The 24,154-nt window shown below is 62.4% G+C and overlaps 2 protein-coding genes across 2 annotated transcripts; both read right to left on the bottom strand.

The window, feature by feature from the left end:
* Nucleotides 1-895: 895 nt before the first annotated feature.
* Nucleotides 896-3,635, bottom strand: G6PC1 (glucose-6-phosphatase catalytic subunit 1; the record flags this gene model as incomplete). Its single annotated transcript, XM_084301355.1, has 5 exons — nucleotides 896-1,407; nucleotides 1,640-1,755; nucleotides 1,907-2,015; nucleotides 2,544-2,653; nucleotides 3,406-3,635. The coding sequence occupies 5 exons, from the start codon at nucleotides 3,633-3,635 to the stop codon at nucleotides 896-898; spliced, it is 1,077 nt and encodes a 358-aa protein (XP_084157481.1).
* Nucleotides 3,636-6,888: 3,253 nt separating this feature from the next.
* On the bottom strand, nucleotides 6,889-18,850 carry LOC311218415 (uncharacterized protein; the record flags this gene model as incomplete). The annotated part of the gene is made up of 8 exons (XM_084301098.1): nucleotides 6,889-7,242; nucleotides 7,384-7,513; nucleotides 8,131-8,416; nucleotides 8,620-10,194; nucleotides 11,072-11,345; nucleotides 11,579-11,708; nucleotides 11,900-12,185; nucleotides 17,284-18,850. The coding sequence occupies 8 exons, from the start codon at nucleotides 18,848-18,850 to the stop codon at nucleotides 6,943-6,945; spliced, it is 4,548 nt and encodes a 1,515-aa protein (XP_084157224.1). The 3' UTR covers nucleotides 6,889-6,942.
* Nucleotides 18,851-24,154: the final 5,304 nt, after the last annotated feature.

The raw sequence follows: 24,154 nt of genomic DNA, 5'->3' as shown, positions 1-24,154 counted from the left end.
AGGGTCAGGGCTGTGCAGGCCACCAGCTCCTGCTGGGTCACTTTGCTGCAGGGAGGAGGGCGAGCAACAGCAGCAGCCCTCGTTCCCTGGGTTTTATTGCATGGTTTGGGTGATTTTGGGCTTGGTCTTCATCACCATGCAGCACCGGCCACGGGCTGAGCCCCACAGGGACACGGGGGCTGCGGGCAGCCTGTGTGTGCACCGTGGTGTCCCCGAGAGCCACCAGCCCACACTGTTACTCACACGAGCCCTGCAGGAGCCATACCAACGGGGCAGGGGGTCGGGGATGCAGGAGAGCCCTGCACCAGGGCAGCTGGTCCTCAGCGTGCCCGCAGGGCCATCCTTCCTCCAGCCCCCTCCCGGTCCCTGCGGGTGGCACTCGGTCACCGTTCCCCCTGCCCACGAGACAGCTGAACTCACCAACTAAATACACCAACTAAATACACCTCCAGCTTTAATAAAATACCCTTGTTTCCCCTCTGTATACACGCACACACACACACACACCCCTAAACCCCACGCTGCTTCACGCAGCAGCGAATACCGAACACCGGGGCCCACGAGCTGATGGGCTACGGGCCTGGGGGGCTCCCACAAGCCCGAATTTGTCTCCAAATCCTTCTCCCCCCCCACAGCCCGCCCGTTCCCGTGACAGAGCCGCCTCACCATCAGCCCCTGAGCACCCATGGGCGCACAGCACCCTGCTCCCGGCGGTGCCACCCCTCTCCCTCGTGCCACCAGCACCCGTGGCACCGGCACTGGAGTCGTGGCACCACTCGTGCAGCCGTAACGGGGAGAGGAACCAGCACAAACCCCACGGTCCCACGGTCCGCTCCTTGCCCCGGGGGGGCCCGCGCCGTTACCTGGGGGGACACCCGTGCCACGGCCCCCCCCCCTAGACGCCCTTCTTGTCCTGCGTGGCCAGGAGCTGGGAGACGCAGTAGGGGATGAGGCCGACGGTGGCCAGGGGCACGGCCGCGCTCTTGCAGAAGGAGAGGACGTAGAAGAGCAGCTGAAGGTGGGAGGGCGGCCTGAAGGCGTCGAAGAGGTGCAGGACGAGCAGCGAGGCGGCGGCGCAGCCCAGGCGGAAAGGCAGCTGCCGGCCCTGCTTCCCCCGGCAGCTCTCCAGGTACATGTGGGAGTTGAGGGCCAGCCCCAGCCCGAAAAGGATGCCCAGGTTGCGGAGGAGGCTGGCGAAGGGGGTGGTGTCGATGTGGACCCACTCGGGGCGGGCGCACCACCTCTGCGCCTTCTCCAGGGTCCAGAGCAAGTCCACGCCGAGCGCCCGCAGCAGCAGGTAGAGGCCCAGGGCGAAGCCGAAGAGGAAGGTGGTGACGCCCAGGTACCTGCGGAGGCTGGCGTGGTAGATGGAGCGGACGTGCTGGAAGGTCTCGGCCACCGCCATGCCTGTGGGGAGAGGAGGCAGCGCTGCTCAGAGCTGGGGGGGCTCCTGCGTGGTCAGAGCACCCCGATGGCCACCGCTGCACCCCGAGAGTCGCCAGCCCCTCACCCTTCGGCCGCCTATCCCCACGGATCCCCCAGACATGGGAAAAGGCTTCAGCTTTTCTGCTGCATGTGGTGGGAGGACCTGGGGGGGCTGCTGTGGGGTGAAGGGGATGGGACCAGGAGGTGCACTCACCGGAGAAGACCCCCGCGATGACCTGGTGGGGGAAGTGGGCGGCGATGAAGACTCGGGACAGACAGACGCAGACCTGGACCGCCCAGAAGCCCGTCCAAAGCACCATCCACAAAACCCTGCAAGGGACAGAGAGGGGAAGCATCAGTAGTGGGGTCAGCTCCTGCTGCCATTGGGGACCCCAAAACATGCCAATACGGGATCCACTGCCTCCCTTTTCGGATTTGGGGCAGTCTCCAGCCCTGCCCTCAGTTTAGGCACACGGCTTACCAGTACTTCAGCGTCTTCGACTGCCTCTTGCCTGACGCGATGGAGAGCAGGGCGGTCACCATCACGTAGTACACGCCTGCTGCGCCCATGGCATGGCCAGAGGGGCTCCCTGGGCAAGAAGGAAGCCCCCGGTCAGACCCCCGTGGGATCAGGCTGTCCCCTGGGGCTCCCACGCAGCGGGGTCATGGCACCGAGCACCCATCCACAGGCGGGTGCCAGCATGGCACGAGGAGCACAGCTCAAGCTCCAAGGCCTGTCCTACGATCCTCAATGGCTTGTGCTGAGGCCACTCGCAGCCCCAAGCTGGCTGCAACCACAGACAAAAAATACCCACGGGGTTGCAGCGGGACCAAGTGAGCCCCTTCCCTGTGGAGCTGCTGCCGGCACGCGGCCGAGCATGGCCCCAGCAGGATTTGTGCTGAGCCACCACGTCTGCGCACACCGAGGGTAAAAGTCCGCTCCGCGCAGGGGCTGCCCTGCCTCCGCCCCGCCAGGGCACGGCAGTGGCCCTGCAGCTCGGTGATAACAGCGGAGATAACGGTCCCGGCCATGCCAGCACCCCCACTTTGGGACCAGGACCCCTGGGTCCCATGGACAGGGTGTCCCCGTGCTCCCCCCCTTGGGTGCGGGACCCTACCGGGGCCGGTCTCGCAGGTGAGTGGGAACTGCTGGATGGCTGGGGCTGAGGCGTTGCTGTAGTAGTTGGTCTCGTGCACCCACCAGTACGGTCTCTCCCCAAATAGGATCCTGAAAAGAAAGGAGAAAGGGGTTTGGGGTGGTGCTGGGTGCTGGAGCAGACAGCACGGCTCCAGTCCCCGCTCCAGCTGGGAGCTGAAAGGGGCAAAGGACCCGCAGCAGGTCCAGGGCATCCGTCGGGCACAGCACCCAGGTGGGTGCTCACAGCAGGCACTGCCTGGCTTCATCCCCGTTATTCCTGGAGTGAGAACTTCCCAGGATCAGGCAAACGTGCTGAGAAGAGGCCCCCTGCTCCCCCCGGGCCTGTTCCAGGCTGAAAGCAGCCACCCCACGGTGCCAGCAGAGGGGGAAGCCACCCATCACCATCAGCACAGGCATCCCAGCTGTGGGGCAGGCACAGAACCAGAGCACCCAGCACAGCTCCCCGAGCACCCCACAGTGTCCAGCCATGGGACAGAACATCCCCAAATCCCCAGCACAACGCCAGGCACTGGGTGGCACAGCAGAGGTGGCACCGTGCTGGTCCCCTTGTGCCGCTGGCACCACGTCCCGCAGCCGACACCGAGCTGTGCCGGGCTCGAGCTGATGGCAGGGGGGTGTCTGCATCTGCATGCAGCCGGCTGATTCCTGCCTGCCTTTGGGGAAGGGGGAAGAGCCTTTTCCAAAAATCTTGGGGATGAAGAACGCCGACCATCACCCCCAGGCTCGCAGCCGAGCCGCGGGACCTCACATCAGGGCTGGGTGCGCGTCTGCCCCGGGTTAAGGTGAACCCAGCTGTGCCAGCACGCCCCGGGGCTACTCACCACTTGAAGACGAGGTTGAGCCAGTCCCCGATGACGGCCACCCAGATGAGCCGGATGCCCACGGGCTCACAGAAATGGAACCAGAGAGGAAAAAGGACGAAAAAAGTGTTCCTGAGGTCGGCGGCGAAGGAGATGAAGAGGAACCAGTCCTGGGAGCCCTGGAAGTGCTCCTGCAGCCAGCGCGTGGCCTGGATGCCTGCATCGTGCAGGATGTTCATGCCAGCCTCCATCCTCCTTCTCTTCCTCCTCCTCCTCCTCAGCTGCCTCCCGGCGGGTCCGGGCTGCCCCGCGCCGCGCCGTGGTTTTATACCCTGCGGGCTCTTGTTTGCTGCCGGCAGGTCGCTTGTCCCAGCGCCGATCTTTGGACCCAAAACCACTTTTGCCAAAGGTGCATCACCGGGGGGTTGTTACAAACATGTTTGGAAGGACTTACGTAAAAACAGGCAGCGGGGCGGCGGGGAGGGTGCCCGGCGGGTGCCTTAACCCTTCACCACCCCTTCCTTCTGTACTGCCAGGTGCCTCTGCTGCTCGGGGTGGGGTTCTGCAGCCCCCCGCTCCTCCTGGTTCCCAATAAATCACTCGGTCTGCTCCTCGTGCACCCCAGCGTTTACTTTTTTTCAGCAGGGCAGAGGCTCAAGCACCTGCAGAGGGATGAGGAGAGGTCCTGGCTGCTGGCAATGTTGTCCTGAGCCCTGTGGGGTTTCCGGACCTGTGCAAGTGAGGTACGGGGAGCAATCCTGCCCAGCACACCCCTGGGTTAACCCCTCCCGCCCTGCCAGACCCCATCCATTGTCATGGAGGCGAGCACATCACTTGTCACTTGTTGTGCCAGGTCCCTGCCCGTGGCCTCTCCACCCCAGGCTCACGGTGCTGGCAGATTTATCTCCTTGGTGTCCCCTGGGAGTCAGTGATGAAAGAGTAACACGGAGCTGGCTGCAGGGACCCAAGACATGAGGTCAGCATGGCAAAAGAAACCCAATGTCCCAGGGGGACAAACCCTATGTCCCAGTGCTGTCTGCCACGGGAAAACACGGCCCAGTGGTGTGGAGCCCCCCACGGGGGGCAGGAGCAGACAACGGGGCGTTAATGATTAGCAGCCAGTGAAAACGCAGCACTTATCTCTCTCCTCGGGAAAGTTCGGGTCAGGAGCCTTGAACCGCTCCCCGCTGCGGCCCCCAGCAGGCAGAGGTCGCGTCCAGGCAGCGAGCGGTGGCACCTGGGGGGCATCCTCCTCCTCCTCCTCCTCCTCCTTCTCCTCCCCCCTGCCCACCCCACGGTGACCAACACGACATCCTCCTCCCCGGGAGCACAGCCCGGACAGTGCTGGCTAAAGCCAAGGAAGGTTAAAACGCTGGCAAACGTCAGTCCCCTTAGGGCAGCGACGTGGTTTGGAGCTGTGCCATGAGCTGCTGAGCTGCGACTGATGCTGAGCTGATGCCACGGCAGAGCTGCAGCCGTGTGGGAGCACCGTGGGTGCTCTGCGAGGAGCTTTGCCTCGGCTCCAAGGAGCTGGGGCTTTCCTCGTGCTCCGTGGGGGCTCAGGGGGTCCCCCCCCTCCTGCTGAGCAGGGGATTCCCAGCCACAACCAGCCAAGATGTAACCCCAAACCAGAGGGGAGCAGCTCGCCACCATCCTCCCAGCCCAGCCTCCCGGTGCCCTCGGGGAGACCAAAGCTTCCCTGCCCAAATGGAGCAGAAGCTTGCGTGGAAATGGGATCACTCCTGCAAAACAAAATTCCCCAGCAGCTCGTTTCAGGGTCCTCAGCCGAGAGCAGCTTTTGGCCAGCGCGAAGGAATTCAGCGGGCTTGGCTCCCGCGTCCAACATGTTTTGAAACCGTTGGTAATAAATTTTCCCTGAAAAGCTTCACTGCAGAAAACGAGGGCAAAAGGTGCTGGGGGGGGGGGGGGGGGGATGGGGACAAGCATGCGCCAGCCCCCTTGGAAAGCGCCACGACAGCAAAACCGGGATCGCAGCTGGGAGAGGCCGGGAGCCGGGACGGGAACTGGGATCGGCGGCTCCCCTGCAGCCACAACAAGCCGGGGATGAGCTGGCAGCCCGGGACCTTTGTGCCCCACGGTGACAGCGGCTGGCTGCAGGACTCGGTGTCCCGGCGGTTCCCAAGGCACCGGACACGGGCAGTGCACGCGCAGCGCACGCCCCATCACACCCGGCTGCCCCTCGGTGCCAAGGTTTCATCCAGAAGTTTCCCAGCCCGCCGCAGCACCGGCAGCGGGGCCGGCGTCGCCTGCGTCAGCACGCGGGCAGAGTCCAGGCAGCGCCTGCAGACACAGGGGAGCACGGCCACAGCTGGCCCTGCACCCCCAGGACTGATGTCCCCAAGTGTAAATGCACCTGCACCCCCGGGACTGATGTCCCCAAGCATCACCTGGCCATGCAGGGCCACCCCAAATCCTTTCCCCGTGCTGCAGCACCTCAGCCCCGGTGCCATCCAAGCTCCCTGCTGGACACACGTTGCCATTAGGGCTCCTCGAGGCCATCGTGGCACAGCCTCAAGCAGCTCCCACGGCGAGGGCAGGTGCCCGTGGAGTCCCCCCTGGGGACACAGCAGCCGGCATTTGGCAGCTGCAGCCACGTGCTGGGGCTGGGCAGTGGGGTCGGAGCCAACCCGTCCTCACCAAACCCATCCCGGTGCAGCGGGTCCTGCATCTGGGGCTGTACACGCACCGGTGGCACCGGAGCAAGGGTCCCCACGCCGGGGGGGGGTGAGCACACGGCGCGGGGCAGCAGCCAAGGCCAGGACCGATTAATCAGCCTCGGTACAGCTGTTACACATTAACTCCCTTGTTTGTCCCATATTTTGCAGCGGAGGCTGCTGCCAGCGCACGGGGTCCAAGAGCACGGCCGGTGCACGTTCACACGGCGGCGCTGGGCTCCGTGCCTGACCCCGGCCCTTCGCCCTCTCCGGTGGGCGCTGGCAGAGCGGCTCAGCACCGCACTGAGGCAGCCACGCAAGAGTTGGGTCAGGAAAAGCACTCGCGTGCCTCTTTATTGGAGCCATCTCTGCTTCCTGCAGCACACTCACCCTGTGGGCACCCAGTGCAGCCCAGCGCACCGTCCCCATCCCCAGTTCCTGACCTCCCCATCCCCAGTTCCCGGCCCCCCATCCCCAGTTCCTGGCCCCCCATCCCCAGATCCTGGTCCCAATCCCCAGTTTCTGGCCCCCCATCCCCAGTTCCCACCCCCCCCGTCCCCAGTTCCCGGCCCCAGCATCACCTGGAGCTGCAGCGGACGCACCCCCTGGGGGCTGCAGTCCCAAGGCAGTGCCCAAACGAGGACCACAGCACCCAGAGGGCAGCTGCAGCCTGGTCCCGAGTGGCTCCATCACCCAGGGGACACCCACCTACCTCGGTGGGACGGAGCCCCGCACCCACATCCCTGAGCAGGAAGAGGAGGAGGAGGAGAAGGAGAGCAGGGCAGGTCCCGGTGAGCCAGCCACACACCCTCCATCACCAAAACCCCCCTGAGGACGCAGCCCCATGGCCGGACGGGTGTCCCCGTGGGTGTCCCCGTCCCCGTCAGAGCCTGCCGGGCGGCGGGGGCAGGCTGATGTTGAGGAAGCCCCCGTAGCGGAAGGGGGGAAGCTGTGGGGCGCAGGCGGCTGCGGGCAGGCAGGCGATGGGGTTGGTCTCGCACGCCTCCGCCTCCCGCTCGCTGCTGAAGTAGATGCTGTCGGGCGAATCCACCGAGGGGTCCTCGTCAAAGTAGTTGTAGGGCCTCAGGAAAAAGCCGACGCCGTTCCCCACGGTCACCGTGTTGGGGATGTCCTCGGCGTGGGGGACGTGCAGGAACCCCACGGAAATCCAAGCGACCAGGTCCTGGGCACGCAGAGCTCCCCGTCAGGCTGCACGGGACCCTCCCAGCCTGGCCCCCAGCCCCATTCCCACCCGGTTTGGTCTCAGGCAGGCGAAGCCTCAGCCTGGCCAGGAGCAGCAGCCCCGGTGCCCGGCTCCCCTCACCTCGTTGGTGATGGTTTCGTTGTCGATGAAGTCGGCGAAGGCGACGGTGGGCGTCCAGGGGTCGTTCTGGTTGTAGACGCTGGTGCTGGTGGGCTCCTCTTCCTTCCTCCTGGTGACAGCCAGCTTGTACCTGTGGGAGAAGGGGGGGCTCGTCCATGCCTCCGGGCGACCCCAAAGGGATGGGACCCGGGGCTGGCTGCAGCCCCAGTGCCTTGGGGGCTTTGCTGCCCCTGGGAGGCACAGCTCAGTGCTTTGCCTCCAGCCTGTGCCAGGTCTAACTCAAACAACCTCCCCCTTCCCTTTCACCCTGGTCGCGAGCCAACGCTGCGGTTAAACGAAGCATTTTTCCCAAAAAGCATCCTGTCCTCACGTGGAGATGTCAAGACCTGGGGGTAGCAGCACTGCTCCAGGAGCCCCGCTGCCCCCGCAGGGGAAAACACGTGTGATCGCTGGAAACTGAACTCATCTGGGGTCAGATTCCTGCATGGGAACTGCTATGAATGGATGCCGTTGAGCAACTTTTCTAGGGATTTTTCAGAGCCAAGAAACAGGCGAGTTTGCTGTTTAACCCTTCCTCCCCACAGGGAGGAAAGGACCAAGACGGGGACGCGGTGACCGAGAAGAGGCTCAGCACCCACAGGGGCTGGCACCAGAGGGGTCCCTTGGCACAGGGCTGCCCGTGCACCTCCCTCCCCCAGCCATTTGCAGCCTGGGTGCCCCCTTTTGCTGCCCCAGCCCCACACCTACCTGCCCCAGCTGACGGCCCTCTCCATGGGGCTGCTGTCGGGCAGATGCTTCCCGGGGAAGCTGACCACCTGCAGCCGGTAGCTGCGTGCGTGTCCCCACCGGTTGGTCTCGGGGCCGGTGAAGGAGAGGTAACGGGGCAGGGGGGCTTCGAGGGGGAACGCCGCCTCGTTCTCCCTCTCCAGCCTGCCCCGGTGGAGAAACGGCCGCACAATGGTGTTCTGCTCGCTCCAGGGGGCCTTCAGCTGCTCGTAGCCCATGTCCTGGGCCTCCAGCGAGTTCAGCTGGCCTGCGAAGCAAAAGGAAAAATCCCTTCGAGCTCCGTCCCCACCACGAAATGCAGCCGCGGAGCTGCCCCGCTCTGCATCCCAGGAATACAGGCAGTATTTTTCCCCCCAAAGACACACTTCGTGCCCCGTAACCCAACCTTTGGAGCCCCCAGACACGCCAAGGACAGGCAAAACCCTCGTGACCGCGCGAGTCGAGCCCTACCGCCAACGTCCAGGTCCACCTTGTAGTGGATGTGGTGGAGGTGCATCGTCCCCAGCGTGTGGGGCCCAACCTTGTTGCCGTAGTCGATGCCTCGGCCGTGGAAGAAGGAGGAGCTGATGTAGCCGGTGGCGTGGACCCGGACCTCCACGGCCCCGTTGCTGTGGAACATGAAGTCCCAGACGTAGTCGTAGTTGATCAGGGTGGAGACGGCGCGGATGACGAGGACGCTTTTGCGCAGCCCGCCGTAGTACAAGGACTGCATGTCGGAGAAGTGGCGCCGCAGGGGGAGGGCGGCGTCGTGCTCGAAGACACACAGCGAGTTCTGGTTCGTCCTGGGCACGTCCGACTCGGCCAGGTAGTGCCGGTCCACGTAGGTGGCCGTGTAGGGGCAGTCAACGCCCCGGACCAGCTCGTAGGCAAACCTGCCGATGCCGAAGCTGCCGTCGAGGTAGCGGGTGGACATGCCTCCGGGGCAGTTGGAGCCGTACAGAGCCAGGGCTTCCTGCAGGCTGAGCTCGTAGATAATCCTCTCCCTGCGGTAACGGATGTCGAAGAGGCGCGGGCCGGTGTTGGGGTTCATGCCGAAGGCGATGCTCCAGCCCTGGAAGGTGACGCGGTTGCCCCTGACGCTGTAACGGGGACCCTGGGGCTCGTACTGCAGCGGCCCCAGGGCGCCAGGAGGGCGCCGGGGTCTCATGGAGCCCATCACCGTGGCATCCTGCGGCTTCTCCACCCGGATCACCTCCAGCGAGCCAGCCACGAAGTCAGCCTCCAGCTTCGTCGTGCTGGAGAAGTAGCGCCCGTTGTAGAAGACCTGGCTCAGGTACCAGAGGGAGATGTCGAGCTCCCCGTGCTCCACCAGCACCTCCAGCCCCACCGGCAGCACGTAGTAGCCGGTGCCTTCCACGGCGTGGAAGATGACGAACCAGGAGGAGCGGTCCCCGGATTTGAAGCCCCGGGGGGCCGTGGTGAGCACGGCCAGGTCGGTGCCGTTGGAGGCGCAGCACGCGGCGAGGAAGCGCGGCGCCTTCCTCAGCTCATGCTGGATGAGGGCACTGATGGCCACGTACTCCACGCCGGTAACAGGTCTGCGGTGGTACGGCACCTTCCCCCCGTACTTCTGCACCGTGACGTCCCGGTGATACGTCGGCACCGGCAGAGGCCCCACCACGTACTCGGTGACGTTGGGGTCCGCCTGGTCGCCAAAATAGAGCACGGCCAGCGCCTCCCGGGGCGGGCGAGCCCCCCCTGCATCCAGGAACCGCAGCACCTCCGCCTTGGCAGGGAGCTGCACGTCCACGGAGGCGATGCAGTTGTCGGAGGGTTTGGCGTGCGAGGCGTCCACCAGCGGCACCCCGAGGCTGCCCTGCAGGTACCGCACAACCTGCGCCAGCTCCTCGGGTGTCAGATCGGCAAACACCAGGCTGCGGCCGTCCTCTGGGACCTCGGGCTCCGGGGGCTGGTGCTGGCAGGTGCTGGGACCCCGTCCCCTGGTCAGCAGCACGCAGACCAGGGCGAAGATGGTGGCCAGAGCCAGGAGGAGCAGGATGAGCGCCGTTTTCACGTTCATGGCTGCTGTGGTGGGGCAGGACGGGCTTCCCAGCCGCAAAACTCTCCGGGACCTGCAGCAGCAGCAGGGGCTGGAGGGGTTGTGGGGTTGGCTGTTTGTTTTTGTTTTTTTCCCCCCGTTTTTCCGCTCCGGGAACAGCCCAGACAAGCTCGCAAGGAGGGCGTAGGGTGATGTTCTTGGACGTGCCTGGGATTTGCTGGGAACCATAAAAGGCAACTTGGCTCTGCTTCCCCCGGCGGGTCACAAATTTAAATAAACCTCATTCTTCTGCACCCGTCCTTCCCGTCCCGTCCCGCAGGCTACGCTGCAGCCCTCGGGGAGGACAGATCCAGACAGCAGGGAGAAAAACCAGCGCTCCTCCCAGCACTTCCTTCCCTCCACACCCCAGCAGAGCCCACGGGGCCACCGATGCCCTGCAACGAGCCCGGTGCCCCCACGCTGCAGAGCCCAGCCCCGGACCACCCCGTCCAGCCCCGCAGAGCCCCAGCATCCCCCAGCAGCCGGCGCTGGAAGCCGCAAGAACGAGACAGGCGGGATGGATAGCACCACATCTTTTTGTTTTTAAAACCTGAGATAGGCACTACATGGCGTTCGCTGCTGCAGCAGAGGAACAGGATTTCTTTCTTCCTTCCCCCCTACCTCCCACCCTCCCCAAAACAGACCCGGATTCAGCAATTAATGGAGATAAAGTCAGGCTGCCGCCTGGCAGCGCGCCAGGACAATTACGCTCCCCTCGCGCCGAGCACTAAATTAAAAGCAACACAAAAAGTGAAGTTACAACTGGAAAATGAAAATAATAATAATAAAAACTTCACTTTAAAAACAAAAAAAAAATCCTAACAGGTTGGTCAGCCTCGTGGCTCCTGGAACATTAAAGCCTGCTCATGTTTTTGAATCCGTCATAGGTGAACGGGGGGAAGTTGGGCGAGCAGGAGGCTGTTTTGGGCAGGCAGGCGATAGGGTTGACCTCGCACGCCGTGAAGTCCTGCTCACTGGTGAAAAAGACGCCGTCGTGCGAGTAGATGGAGGGGTCCAGGTCGTAGTAGTTGTAGGGGCGCAGGAGAAAGCCGACCGAGTTCCCCACCGTGGCGGTGTTGGGAATGTCCTCCGAGTGCGGGATGTGGAGGAAGCCAGCAGTTATCCAGGCCACCAGGTCCTAGGCAGGAGGAGTTACACAACCCAGGTTATTTCAGACTAAAATCTGTGCCTGGACCACAGAGGGAGCCTTGGTGGGCTCCCACAGCCCACGAGCGCTCAGACCCCCTCCCCGGAGCTGCTGCTGTCCCGGCGGAGCCCACGGGCAATGCACGGACAATGCACGGCCAGCACCAGCAGCTCCAGCTCCTGCTCAGCCCCACGGTGGGCACCACAGCCCTAGAGCCTGCTCACCTCGTTGGTGATGGTTTCGTTGTCAATGAAGTCAGCGAAGGCAACGGTGGGCGTCCAGGGGTCGTTCTGGTTGTAGATGCTGGTGCTGGTGGGCTCCTCTTCCTTCCTCCTGGTGACGGCCAGCTTGTACCTGAGGACAAGGATGCAGATGAGACCGGCTCCCCAGACCCTACAGAGCACCAGGATGGTCCCCTGCAGCAACCCCAGCCCTGGGGAGCCCCTGCCCCATCCCTCTCCATGGGGAACATCCCCGTGATGCCCCCCCAGCCAGATGCTGGAGGCGTCTTGGAGAACCCGGTGCCACCACCGCAGCAGCCTGACCTTGCCCAGCTGATGGCCCTCTCCATGGAGCTGGCTTCGGGGATGTGGTCCCCTGCAAAGCTGACGATCTGGATCCTGTAACCCCGCTGGTGGCCCCACTTGTTTTTGCTGTTGGCCGCGAAGTAGATGTATCTGGGGATCTTGGACTGCAGCCGGAAAGCCGCCTGGTCCTCCGTGTCCAGGACCCTCTTGGTGAGCCGCGGCCGCTCGATCTGCTGCTCGGGGTTCCAGGGAGCCCGCGCCATCTCGAACGCCATGTCATGAGCCACCAGGGAGTTCTTCACCCCTACGAGGACAAGAAGTGGGTGAGGAGCTTCCCTGCAGCCAGAGCCTGCTCCCCCCATCCTCCCCTCCTGCACCCCAGGCTCCAAGCACCGCTCCCCAGCACTGCATGCCTTTACCCATCATCTACGCCTGTCTAACCCAGGCAACACCACCCCTGTGGCACGCAGTGCCGTCCCTGGGGACCAGAAGAAGGAAACCTCCGTGGGCAGAAGAACCAGTTTGCTTCCCAGTGAGAGCCCAGCCTAATTAGCCCAAGCACCTGATGGCCCGGGTGCTGTTTCTGCTCATCAGCACCCATCCTGCGAGGACGCGCCAGGAGGAGCTCAGGCTCCGAGCGCATTTGCACATCACAGAAGTGGAGCAGCTCTGGTCTGTCCACAAAGAGGATGCGTCAGCCAGGGGCTCGGAGCAATGGGAGAGGCAGATAAATGGGGACGGGATGGCAGAGAGCTGGCTGAGAGAGCTCGAGGGCCAGCAGGGTGCTGGCAGAGGGGCCCCGTGCACGGACCACAGCAGCAAACCTCTGCCGGCCTCCAGATGAGCCTCCACCCCAAAAAAAAACTTGGACCAGAGCCTTGGGACCTGCAGTCAAGGTCAGCGCCAAGACCTGCCAAAGAGGACCCACCCACAGCTACTGCAGTGCTCGTTTTCATCCTCCTTCTGATGTGAACAAGACTTTGAACCCCACGCCTGGTGTGGCAGCATCAGGCAGACACAGCCTGACATTTCACATGCCCTTTTCCTATGTTTAGAGTTTCGCAATCCACACCCCACTTTTCTTCTTTTTAAACAGAAATACTCAAAACTCATCCTAAAGGGGGAAGGCCCCGACCCCCGTAGCTCTATGGGAGCACATCACCCCACCGCATGCATGGAAAGAAAAACCCATGTAAGGACCACGAAACAGAGAGTTTGAGGAGCCTGTAAGCACTTAAGGAGGGCACAAAACAGAAACAAGACCCAGACCTACCTCCAACATCCAAGTCCACCTTGTAGTTGATGGAATGGGTTTGTATTGTCCCCAGCGTGTGCTCCCAGACCCTATTGCCGTACCGCAGACCATCCCCGTGGAGAAAGGAAGAACTTGGGTACCCCGTGGCATGGACTTTAGCCTCGATGGCCCCGTTCTGGTAGAAGATGAAGTCCCACACGTAGTCGTGGTTGCCCAGAGACGTGATAGACCGCAGGACCAGCGCGGAGTTGACCAGCCCGCCGTAGTAGAGCGACTGCAGGTTGGAGAAGTGGCGCCGCAGCGGGGAGCCCAGGTTCTGCTCGAAGACGCAGAGGGCGTTCTTGATCGTCCTGACGGCCTGGGAATGAGCCAGGTAGTGCACGTCCACGTAGCTCGCCAGGTAGGGGCAGTCGACCCCGCGCACCAGCGGGGAGCTGTAGCGCCCGATGCCGAAGCTCCCGTCCATGTAGCGCGTCGACATCCCCCCGGGGCAGTTGGAGCCGTACACCGACAGCGCCTCCTGCACGCTCAGCTCGTACACGACCCTCTCCCCCTTGTAGCGGACGTCCAGCAGCCGCAGGCCCGTCTTCACGCTCATGCCAAAGGCGAAGCTCCACGCCTGGAAGGCCACGTGGTTCTTCCTCAGGCTGTAGCGGGGGCCCTGCGGCTCGTACTGCAGCGGGAACGCCGTAGCCCAAGGCGCTCGGGGTCTCATGGACGAGAAGTCCCCGTCCGGGGGCACTTTCCTCACCTTCTCCACGCTGATGCGGCCCTGCACGTAGGCGCTCTCCAGCTGAGCCATGTCCCTGTAGTACTGCCCGTTGTAGAACACCCTGCTGACCGCCCACTGGCCCACGTCCAGGCTGCCGTGGTCCACCAGCACCTCCAGCCCCACGGGGTGCAGGAAGAAGCCGCTCACGTTCTGGAACACGACGAACCACGACTTGCGGTCCCCGGACCTGAACCCGTGAGGAGCCGTGCTCTGAAACGCCACGTTGGTGCCGTCGTAGTCAAACACTTCTTGCAGGAAGGTGGGGGCTGCAGCGAACGCCACCACCTTCAGGAAGGCTCCCACCTGCTCGTACTCGCTGCCCAGCATCGGTCTGCGGTGGTACGGTACCTTCCTCCGGTACTTCTGCACCGTGATGTCCCGGTGATACGTCGGCACCGGCAGAGGCCCCACCACGTACTCAGTGACGTTGGGGTTTGCCTGGTTGCCAAAATAGAGCACGGCCAGCGCCTCCCGGGGTGGGCGAGCCCCCCCTGCATCCAGGAACTGCAGCACCTCCGCCTTGGCAGGGAGCTGCACGTCCACGGAGGCGATGCAGTTGTCGGAGGGTTTGGCACGCGAGGCATCCACCAGCGGCACCCCGAGGCTGCCCTGCAGGTACCGCACCACCTGCACCAGCTCCTCGGGCGTCAGATCGGCAAACACCAGGCTCTGGCTCCGGGACCCCGTCTTCTCCGCGCTGCGGGGCTGGGATTCGCAGCCGGGCGATCGCCTCCCCCTGCTCAGCAGCATGCAGGAGAGGATGAAGATGACCACCGCAGCCCCGAACAGGAGGACGTAGGGGAGCCTGGGGTTCATCTCTCCGAGCGTCGAGACAGCGCGCGGGGCTCGGCTGCGGCGTCCGGACTGCATCCCTCACCTGCAGCCCAAGCTCTTAATTCAGTCTTGGTGTGGGCGTGCAGGCGTCGCTTCCGATGTGGGGAGGAAACCTGGAGCTCCCCGGCGACTCCGCGCGCAGCTCCCAGCTCCCAGCCAGTTCTGCCTGTTCCCTCCCCACCCCGGGCGCACCGAGCTGGGCAGCTGGCGCCCGACTCCTGCCCCGGGTTAGCCAGCGGTTTCCCTGCTACAGGGCGTTTGCTCATCCCAGTGCACCTCCCGGGACGCCCTGGCCCGTCTCACGGATGCTCCGTGGATCCGGCACGCACCCCACGGGGCCAGCACCCTGCTGGAAGGGCAAGGTGCCCAGATCCAGCACTTCTCCTGCTGCCTCGTCCCATGCTGGACCAAGGAGCTTGGTGGGCTGTGAGGGCTGTGGGTGCGGGATGGGGAGCACAGCAATGCCACGGGGCTGGCTCGGCCGGGTTGGCTCCTTCTGCAACACGGGCACCCTGTGAGCTGGTCCTGCCTGCTGCTCACGGAGAGCCCCCAGCTCCCCAACACCACCACAGCTCCTCTCCCCGTCACCTCCGAGTCCTTCCCAGCCCTAAGGGAAGGGACCCGGCTGCTCCAGTTCTGGCGCTGGTGCTCCAGAAGGGCTGAGATGGGAGGAAGCTCTGTGGTGAGATCAGGCAGCATTTGCCAAACCCCAGCAGTAACTGCGAGCAGTGCCAGCTGCAGGCAGAGGGGCTCATGAGGACAGGCAGCTCACGGGACTGATCCAGCCCCCCCAGCCCCTCTCCCCCCACCAGGACCCTCGGGCAGGAGCCAGCAGGGACACAAAGGGGCCTGAAGGGGAAGGCTGTGCCCCTCTGTGCGCACACCCGGGCGGCACAGCCCCTCTTTTGCCAGAGCCTCTGCAGCCAAGGTGGGGCCAACAGCTCCTGCGAGGGCAGCCCCACGTTAGGGACAGCCGAGGACAGCTCACCCGGCCACCACAGCCCTCGTCATGGCCAGCTGGTAGGCACAGGGCAGGGGCTGAAACCACGACAGCTCAGCACCAATTTTTCCATCACAGCGTTAATTTAGGAGCTTCTGGTTTGTCTCACTGCCAGCCAGGGAGCACTCGCCCGTTTCCCCTGTAGGTCCCACGCCAGCCGCAGACTGGGATGCGAGGAACCTGTGCTGGAGAGGCTCTGCTGTGCTGTGCCCTGCTCTGGTTTTCCTTTACAGGATTTGAGGTTGCGAGGGCTCCTCTTGAGCACCACACGCTGCTTCTAACCCCGCTGCTCGGGACAAGCTCTCCCTTTCCCTCGCCAAGTGGACCAAGGCTGGGGCTGACACAATTCTCCAGAGCTTTCCAGCCAGGGCTCTGGGTCTGTAAACAGAGCGGGGAAAAGCAGGGACACAGCAGGGACACAGCTTTGGACCTTGCCACCACACAGGAGCTCTCTTTTAGCACGTTTGCCAGCCTTGTTTACAGGAAGGGCACGGGCGTCAGCCCTGCTTTCGGCCACAGATGACAGCCACAGCATTTCTCAAGGCCACACAAATCCCGGGGACAGGGGGACACAACCCCGCTCCACGCAGAGGACGCGTGCCACTCCTGACCCGGTGTCACCCACAGCTCCAGCCCCAGCAGGGCTGAGAGCAGCCAAATTTCTCCTCCAGCGGGCACAGACGGAGCCCCCAACCCGCCGGTGGTCTTGCAGATTTTCTCCCCCACCTTTCACAGCAGCAGATTTTGGCACAGACACCCAACGCCGCCAGTCGGTGCCTGCTGCGCCCAGTGCTGCCCCTGCACCATCCTGAGCTGCGGGTTCTGGATCAGTCCCAGAGGGGAAACAAACCCCGTGCATCCAGCCCGCGCATCCCAGCGTGGCCGTTTCGCCCTCAGCTGCAGCAGAGAGCTGCTCCTGCAGGGACCTGCTGCCAAAAAGCCCTGCCCGCACGGAGGAGCGGGGATTTCTCCCTCTCTCTACAACAGCTCCGAAGCTCGAGGCTCAGGATCCAGCCGAGGGTTTCCTCAAAAGGGAGGCAGGGACCGAGCTGCCAGAGGTCAGCCCCGCGGTGCTGCCACCCAGCCACATGCCGGGAAGAGGAGGCACGGACGGGACTTTTCCGAGCTGTAAGTGAAGTCCCAAAGCAGCGCCAGGCGTCGCAGGAGCGGCTCACACCTCCCCTCCTGCAGACAGCGCCGCGTCTGCCCCGTCTGTCTGGCCACGCTTATGGCAACACACCCCGTGCCAGACGGGAGGCCTCAAGGAAACTCAAACGCTTGGCAGCCGCTGCCTTTCCATGCCTTTCCCCGGGGCTGAACACAGAGCTCCCAGACAACTCGCTCTGCCTCCAGCTCCATGACCTGGACAGACTGTTGAACACATAGAAAAATAATTTGGGGATGAAGTAAGAGGTTGAGAGAGCGAAAAAGCAGAGATCAGATGTCAGCGAGGAGGGACTCCACGGACCAGGAGGCAATCCCCAAAAAACTCTGGGGTTTACCACATTAACAGCAGGAGTTCGAGGAAGACCTGGACCTACCTCCAACATCCAAATCCACCTTGTAGTTGACCGAATGGGTGTGAATCGTCCCCAGCGTGTGCTCCCCGACCCTATTGCCGTACCGCAGACCATCCCCGTGGAAAAAGGACGAGCTCGTGTACCCCGTGGCCTGGACTTTGGCCTCGATGGCCCCGTTCTGGTAGAAGATGAAGTCCCAAATGTAATCGTAGTTGCCCACAGTCGTGACGGACCGCAGGACCAGCGCGGAGTTGACCAGCCCGCCGTAGTAGAGCGACTGCAGGTTGGAGAAGTGGCGCCGCAGCGGGGAGCCCAGGTTCTGCTCGAAGACGCAGAGGGCGTTCTTGATCGTCCTGACGGCCTGGGAATGAGCCAGGTAGTGCACGTCCACGTAGCTCGCCAGGTAGGGGCAGTCGACCCCGCGCACCAGCGGGGAGCTGTAGCGCCCGATGCCGAAGCTCCCGTCCATGTAGCGCGTCGACATCCCCCCGGGGCAGTTGGAGCCGTACACCGACAGCGCCTCCTGCACGCTCAGCTCGTACACGACCCTCTCCCCCTTGTAGCGGACGTCCAGCAGCCGCAGGCCCGTCTTCACGCTCATGCCAAAGGCGAAGCTCCACGCCTGGAAGGCCACGTGGTTCTTCCTCAGGCTGTAGCGGGGGCCCTGCGGCTCGTACTGCAGCGGGAACGCCGTAGCCCAAGGCGCTCGGGGTCTCATGGACGAGAAGTCCCCGTCCGGGGGCACTTTCCTCACCTTCTCCACGCTGATGCGGCCCTGCACGTAGGCGCTCTCCAGCTGAGCCATGTCCCTGTAGTACTGCCCGTTGTAGAACACCCTGCTGACCGCCCACTGGCCCACGTCCAGGCTGCCGTGGTCCACCAGCACCTCCAGCCCCACGGGGTGCAGGAAGAAGCCGCTCACGTTCTGGAACAAGACGTACCAGGTGGCCCGATCTCCAGACTGGAAGCCACGGGGAGCAGCAGTCACCGCTGCCAGGCTGGTGCCGTCGTACTCCATCACCTGACGCATGAAGGACGGAGCCGCGGGGAACACCCGGCTCTTAAAAAATCCTGCAATCTGCTCGTACTCGACAGCCAGCGTCGGCCTGCGGTGGTACGGCACCTTCCCCCCGTACTTCTGCACCGTGACGTCCCGGTGATACGTCGGCACCGGCAGAGGCCCCACCACGTACTCGGTGACGTTGGGGTCCTCCTGGTTGCCAAAATAGAGCACGGCCAGCGCCTCCCGGGGTGGGCGAGCCCCCCCTGCATCCAGGAACCGCAGCACCTCCGCCTTGGCAGGGAGCTGCACGTCCACGGAGGCGATGCAGTTGTCAGAGGGTTTGGCGTGCGAGGCGTCCACCAGCGGCACCCCGAGGCTGCCCTGCAGGTACCGCACCACCTGCGCCAGCTCCTCGGGTGTCAGGTCAGCAAACACCAGGCTGCGGCCGTCCTCCGGGACCTCGGGCTCCGGGGGCTGGTGCTGGCAGGTGCCGGGACCCCGTCCCCTGGTCAGCAGCACGCAGACCAGGGCGAAGATGGTGGCAAAAGCCAGGACGAGGAGGATGAGCGCGGTTTTCATGTGCATGCCTGCTGCTGGTCCTCAGGCTCTTCCCAAGCAGGGTTTCTAACTGCTGCCTCTGTCAGTTTACCGCTGCACTGGATGGATTAGCACGGAGAGCACAAAAGGCTGGGAGAGGCGAGGGGAGGAGATCTGAAATTCGTTGTGACCAGAAAGGGCAGACCTCACTCAGCTGCAGCCTGCTCTGAGTTCCTCTAGGAGCAGTGCCCTGAAAGAACCAGTGGAGATGCGGGGTCAGTGACTCAGACCTCAGCTTCACATCATTCCGTTACTTTTTCGGTCCAGCCCAGCTTCCTGAGGCTGCTTGGAAAAGCGAGGATCCTGCAGTCAGCCTGAGGTGGCTGGGACCACTGCGAGCCTCTCACAGGCTGCGAATTGTTGCCACCCTGCAAATTTCACTTTGCAGCTCACCGAATTTCCATGTTTACCAGGCTGCTTCCTTGTAAACGTTCCCCCTGGCAGTGCCATTTCGAGCTTGGAGGTGCTTTTTGTTTTACTTTTTAAAATCTTCCACGTGGAAGCCTCTGCTGAGAACACATCCATCTGTGTAGTAGCAGGAAAACTTTGGCAGGCACGGAGAGATGGAGTTCAGGACGAGATTCAGGTCCCAAGGCGCTGCGAACAACCAGCCCTTAGTTTGCACCTCCGAGCAGCCCTGAGCTAACGAATCCCCCCGAATTCCACTGAAACGACATCAAGCAGCTTTTGCCTCTGCCTCAGATTCAAACAGAAACCAAGGCGCAGCTTCGGAGGAGTTCCCCCGAGGACAAGGCCGACCTTGTTCCTCCAGGAGAGCCTCCCGAATTTCGTGAGAGCCGCCCTCAGCCGTTGGTGCTCCCGGAGCATCACCGACAGCCCTCGGCCGAGCAGCACCGGGGGCAGACGAGACGCGCCGCAATCCCTGCCTGCCCCCGAGCTGGTGCCGAGAAGCACGAGGAATCCAAGAGCACCAAAGCTGGAGAGATTCGACCCAACGTTTCCACTCCAGCTGCCAGCCTCACCTCGCCTCACCCGAGCCTTCCCGTCCTCCTCCTCCTCCTCCTCCTCCTGTCAGAGTTTCCTGGTGGGAGACGGGGCCCTCCTCCAGCCCGCAGCTCGGCCTCGCGCCTTGCCCTGGGCTCGGCCTCGCTTACACCAGATACCATGCTGGCAGGCAGAGAGCCCCGCGGCTTTAGGACACGCTCCATTATCCTCACCACCCTGGGCAGCTCGCAGCCTTCTTTAGCCTCAGCTGCAGCTGGGCAGGCAGGGGAGAAGCGCGGCCGCTCTGCGTCAGCACCACTCGCCTCTGGTGCGCCGGCAGAGCCCCCGGAGCCACGGCAGTGCTTTCATGGGGCTGGAGAAGGGATCGCTCTGAAACATGGACACAGGCAATGGGAAGAGAGGACAGGTGATAAAAGAGCCTCTGCTATGAAGAACATGACAGGTTTCAGCTTTACTCTGCTCTCACCGACTTCCCACTGGCCTCTGATGGCAGGAGGAGCCTGAGCAGCCCCAGAGTGAGCACCCAAGTGTCGATTTCCACGTCAATCTTCCAATCTGCGAGGTCAACAAAGCTTCGAGGGTTCCTCGAAGATTAGGGCTGAAAGAAGAATTCCCTTCTGGTGCAAGCCTAGAGCACAGAACCCCATTTCAGGGGTACCACCGAGCTGGGAGTACTGCGCAAACCCCGGAGGCTGCACACACCACGTCCACATTTCCCTGAAGTTCAAAAGAACAGCTAATTTACTCTTGACTTCGCCTCTTGGGTTTGCATCCCAGGGCCCCAAAAAGCCGAGCCATACGCTGCAATTACAGCCTGTCATTTTCCGGGCAGCCCAGCCGTAGTTTAGGAGAACTGGAGAAGCTCCACAGGCCCTGCGCTGCCCCGCAAATCACAACTCAGCCCTGCAGCCCGCCTGTCAGGAGGCTGAAAATAAAGTGTGGGAACGCTTATTGCTGTGCACGCCGGGTACTTGGAAGGCAACAAAAGCACAGAAGCCCCAGCCTGCACTGACGTCCCCGTGACGAACGAGCCCACAGCACAGGGCCGCAGGGTACAGCTGGCACGACCGAAGCTCCCCGTGCCGCCTCTGCCACGGGGCTCACATCTAACAGCACGTTATTTAACACTATTTCTGCTGTATTTTTCAAGCTGAAGGCTTTTTAAAAGTCTGTGACGAGAATCAGCCTGCGCTTTCTGGAAGCTCTGTTTCAGAACAAACACAAGAGCCCTGAGCCCGTCCCCACCTCGCAGCAGCCAGCTCAGGGAGCCGAGCAGTTCCCTGAGCCTGCAGAGCCACGAAACCTGCGACGAAAAACCATCAGGGATCTTTAAGGGCCACGCAGGAGCTGCTGGTGCACCTTCCTCCGGAAGAAACCCGTGGCAGCTGAAAGCAAACCTAGAATTTTATAAATTACACTTCTCGCCACCAGCAGCGCAGCTTGTTTACGACCTGTTTGGTGCACAGACCTCGACTCAGCTCGCCAGGCTGACTGCCCCGTACCCAACACGGAGCGTTTCCCTCCTGCTGTTTATTTTGGCTGTTTATTTGGCTGTTTATTTAGGGGCTTCCACGCGGTGAGCTGCCCGCGCCTCCCAAAACAAAACACGGCCGCGCCGAGCTTGCTGCGCTTCGCTCACGCGGAAAGGTGGAGGTGGCAAAAAAACAGTCCCCGAAATTTATAGGAACCAAAAGCAGAGACAGGCGGCCTCTGGCTCAAGGAAACTCTGAGTCAGCGGCTGCCATGCAGCTGGGAAAGGAGTACAGTAGAGAAAAACCCTTGCCAGCTCCCCCTGATGTGAATGCGAAGCTGACGCCAAGCCAGACCTCGTCCCCTGGCGTACTCCCACCCTCATCTCGTTTGGTGCGCTCGTGTGAAGCTTTCTGGTGGAAATTGCTTGACCCTTACTCACGCTGGCTGCACTGTTTGTGCCTGCACGCCACCGCTGTGCTTTTATTCTCCTTCCACAGCTTCCACCTGCAGCGCAAACAGGGGCTGCGACGTCTCCAGAAGCTGAATGAGAGCCCTGACAGCGTCCTGGAGGGCAGAGCCGAGACCTCCGCAGCGAGGGGTGAAAATCCCACAGAAACCCTCCCCTGCTCCTGCGGGTGGCCCACGCTCCCTGCCAGCACCCAGCACAGCAGCCCTGGGTGCTCCATCCTTCACAGGGCTCCTGCGTGTCCCCTTTGTTCCCTCTGGCCGTGGCGAGGAGGTCCCCCTGCTGCTGCACCACGTTGAGTCCTGCCCACGGCAGCCCCTCCAGCCACAGGGATCGGTGTTTCCAGCTCCGTTCCCCCTTTCCCTGAGCAGCAGGGATTTGCCCACACCTCATGAAGCACCGCGAGGCAGGAAGGGGCCATCCACAAGCTGCTGCTGGTGCTGGGAGCAGGAAGATTTCCACCAGGCCAGGGCTCACCGGGCCACCCGCAGCTCCTCGGGCTGATCGTGGGCCCCACCTAGCGGCACCCAAACCGGGCAGGGACGGAGCCTCGGGGTCACAGCACGGGCTGGACACCGACAGCTGGCAGAAGGGAGATTAGGGAGAGGAGTTTCCTTTGGCTGTAGGTGAGTGTGACATTTACTGGGGGAGGCATTTGGGTGCCTGCCCCACACTGCAGGGATGTGGGAGCAGCCCCGCTGCAGCTCTCTGAGCAAATCATGCAAATCCCTTGTGTCTGTGTGACCCGACACGGTCTGAGTGCGATACGCAGGGCAAGAACGGGACCAAATACATCAATTCCAGGTCCCTGGGCCTAACGTAAGGCACGCTGAAGGGATAGGAAGGACCTACAGAGCAACACACGGCGGCATACGACAGTCAAAATGAGGAATGAGAGGGCAGGGAAGGAGCGATTGGATGGGAGAAAGGCAGGACTGAGGACAGACACCGACATGGCACAGCGTGGGGAAGAGCTCGGTATCACAGACAAGGGGCTAGCTTAAAAGAATTCAAAGTACCTTATTTTAATTTCTTGACATGGTAAAAGTTTACATACTTTCATCTGGCAAAGAGAGCCCGACAAATTAAAAGGAATCGATACAAAGAAACACAAGGGGAAGTGCTGCTCCCAGACAGCAGCGAGAACGCAGTTGGTTTGTTACTGAATATTTATTAGTGGGAAGACTAAGAGTTGACTTACTACAAACAACAACAGAAGAGTCTATAGAAAGGGCCCGTGGCCCCCCACACTCTGGGCAAATCCCTGGGAAACCAGCAAGAGACAACATGGCTCTTAGAGGTGGAAGCAGAGGAAACAAAAACAAGTTTAAAAAAAAAAAAAAGAGAGAAAAAAAAAAAGAAGGGGAGAAAGTTCATTCCATTTGTCACTGTTGTTACACTGAAGTTAACACAACTAGTAAGGCTACTGCACAATAAGAATATACGGGTGGAACAGCGAGACCCGGGAAACAGCGAGGTTCCAGAAACAAATGATTTAAACATTCCCTGAATGCGGGACTGAAGTAGAAATACTATAAATAAGAAACTTTTGGAGCCTGCAGCGTTATGGGACCACTTCCCACACACAAAAACTTGACGCAACACAACCAGTCATTTCCAACGGGGTTTGTAATGGACCATGAAACGTTCCAGTGGCTTAAGAGACACCGGGCACGCGAGGGTGCCCTTTTGCAGGGGAAAGACTAAAAGGTTTGCAGCGGCACCGGGTGGCAATCGGCCACCCTCACCCCAAGCACCGGCCGTCGGGGCTGGCCTGCTCCACGGGAAGCACTGCCAGGAGACAGCGGGGCGCAGTCTGACCACACGTGGAGACTGCCGTGGGTTTGGTATCAGAGCTCCGGGCCCTCCCTTCTCTCAGCCTGGGCAAAAAACAGCTCGTGCTGAAGGGACACCAGGACACGTGTGGAGTTAGCGTTGGTTTTAGCCACGGATGTGGCTCCAGGCCAGCTGCCAACAGCAGCAGAAGCCGCCTGAGCTCGCAACCAGCCAGTGCAGCGACCAGCCCCAGTGTGACAGGCACCACCTCGAGCTCTGCACTCACCTGAGCAGATCTGACGAGGCAGAGGCGGACGAGGCAGGCTCTGCCCGGTCAGAAGAACGCCAGGAAATGATTGCAGACCTCGCGGTGGGGCTGGAGCGTGGCTGCGGCCACCAGCCCAGAAGGGGCAGGGTCCCCTGTCCTTGCAATTAAGTCAGTGCAGAGTGTTGGCAGAGGGGCTGAGCTGCAGCCAGCAGGGACGAGAGCTGGCTTCCAGCCACCGCACCGCCACCCGGGCTGGGGCTCGCGCTGGTCTGCCCCGCTCCCAGAGACCCCAGGGAAGCCTCCAGCCAAAAACGGGACAGGACACGGGCTTGGTCTCTACTGG

This window comes from Netta rufina (assembly GCF_964035555.1).
Source record: "Netta rufina genome assembly, chromosome: 24".
In the NCBI taxonomy this organism is placed as follows: domain Eukaryota; kingdom Metazoa; phylum Chordata; class Aves; order Anseriformes; family Anatidae; genus Netta; species Netta rufina.
This window is presented reverse-complemented; position numbering and strand designations above follow the sequence as displayed.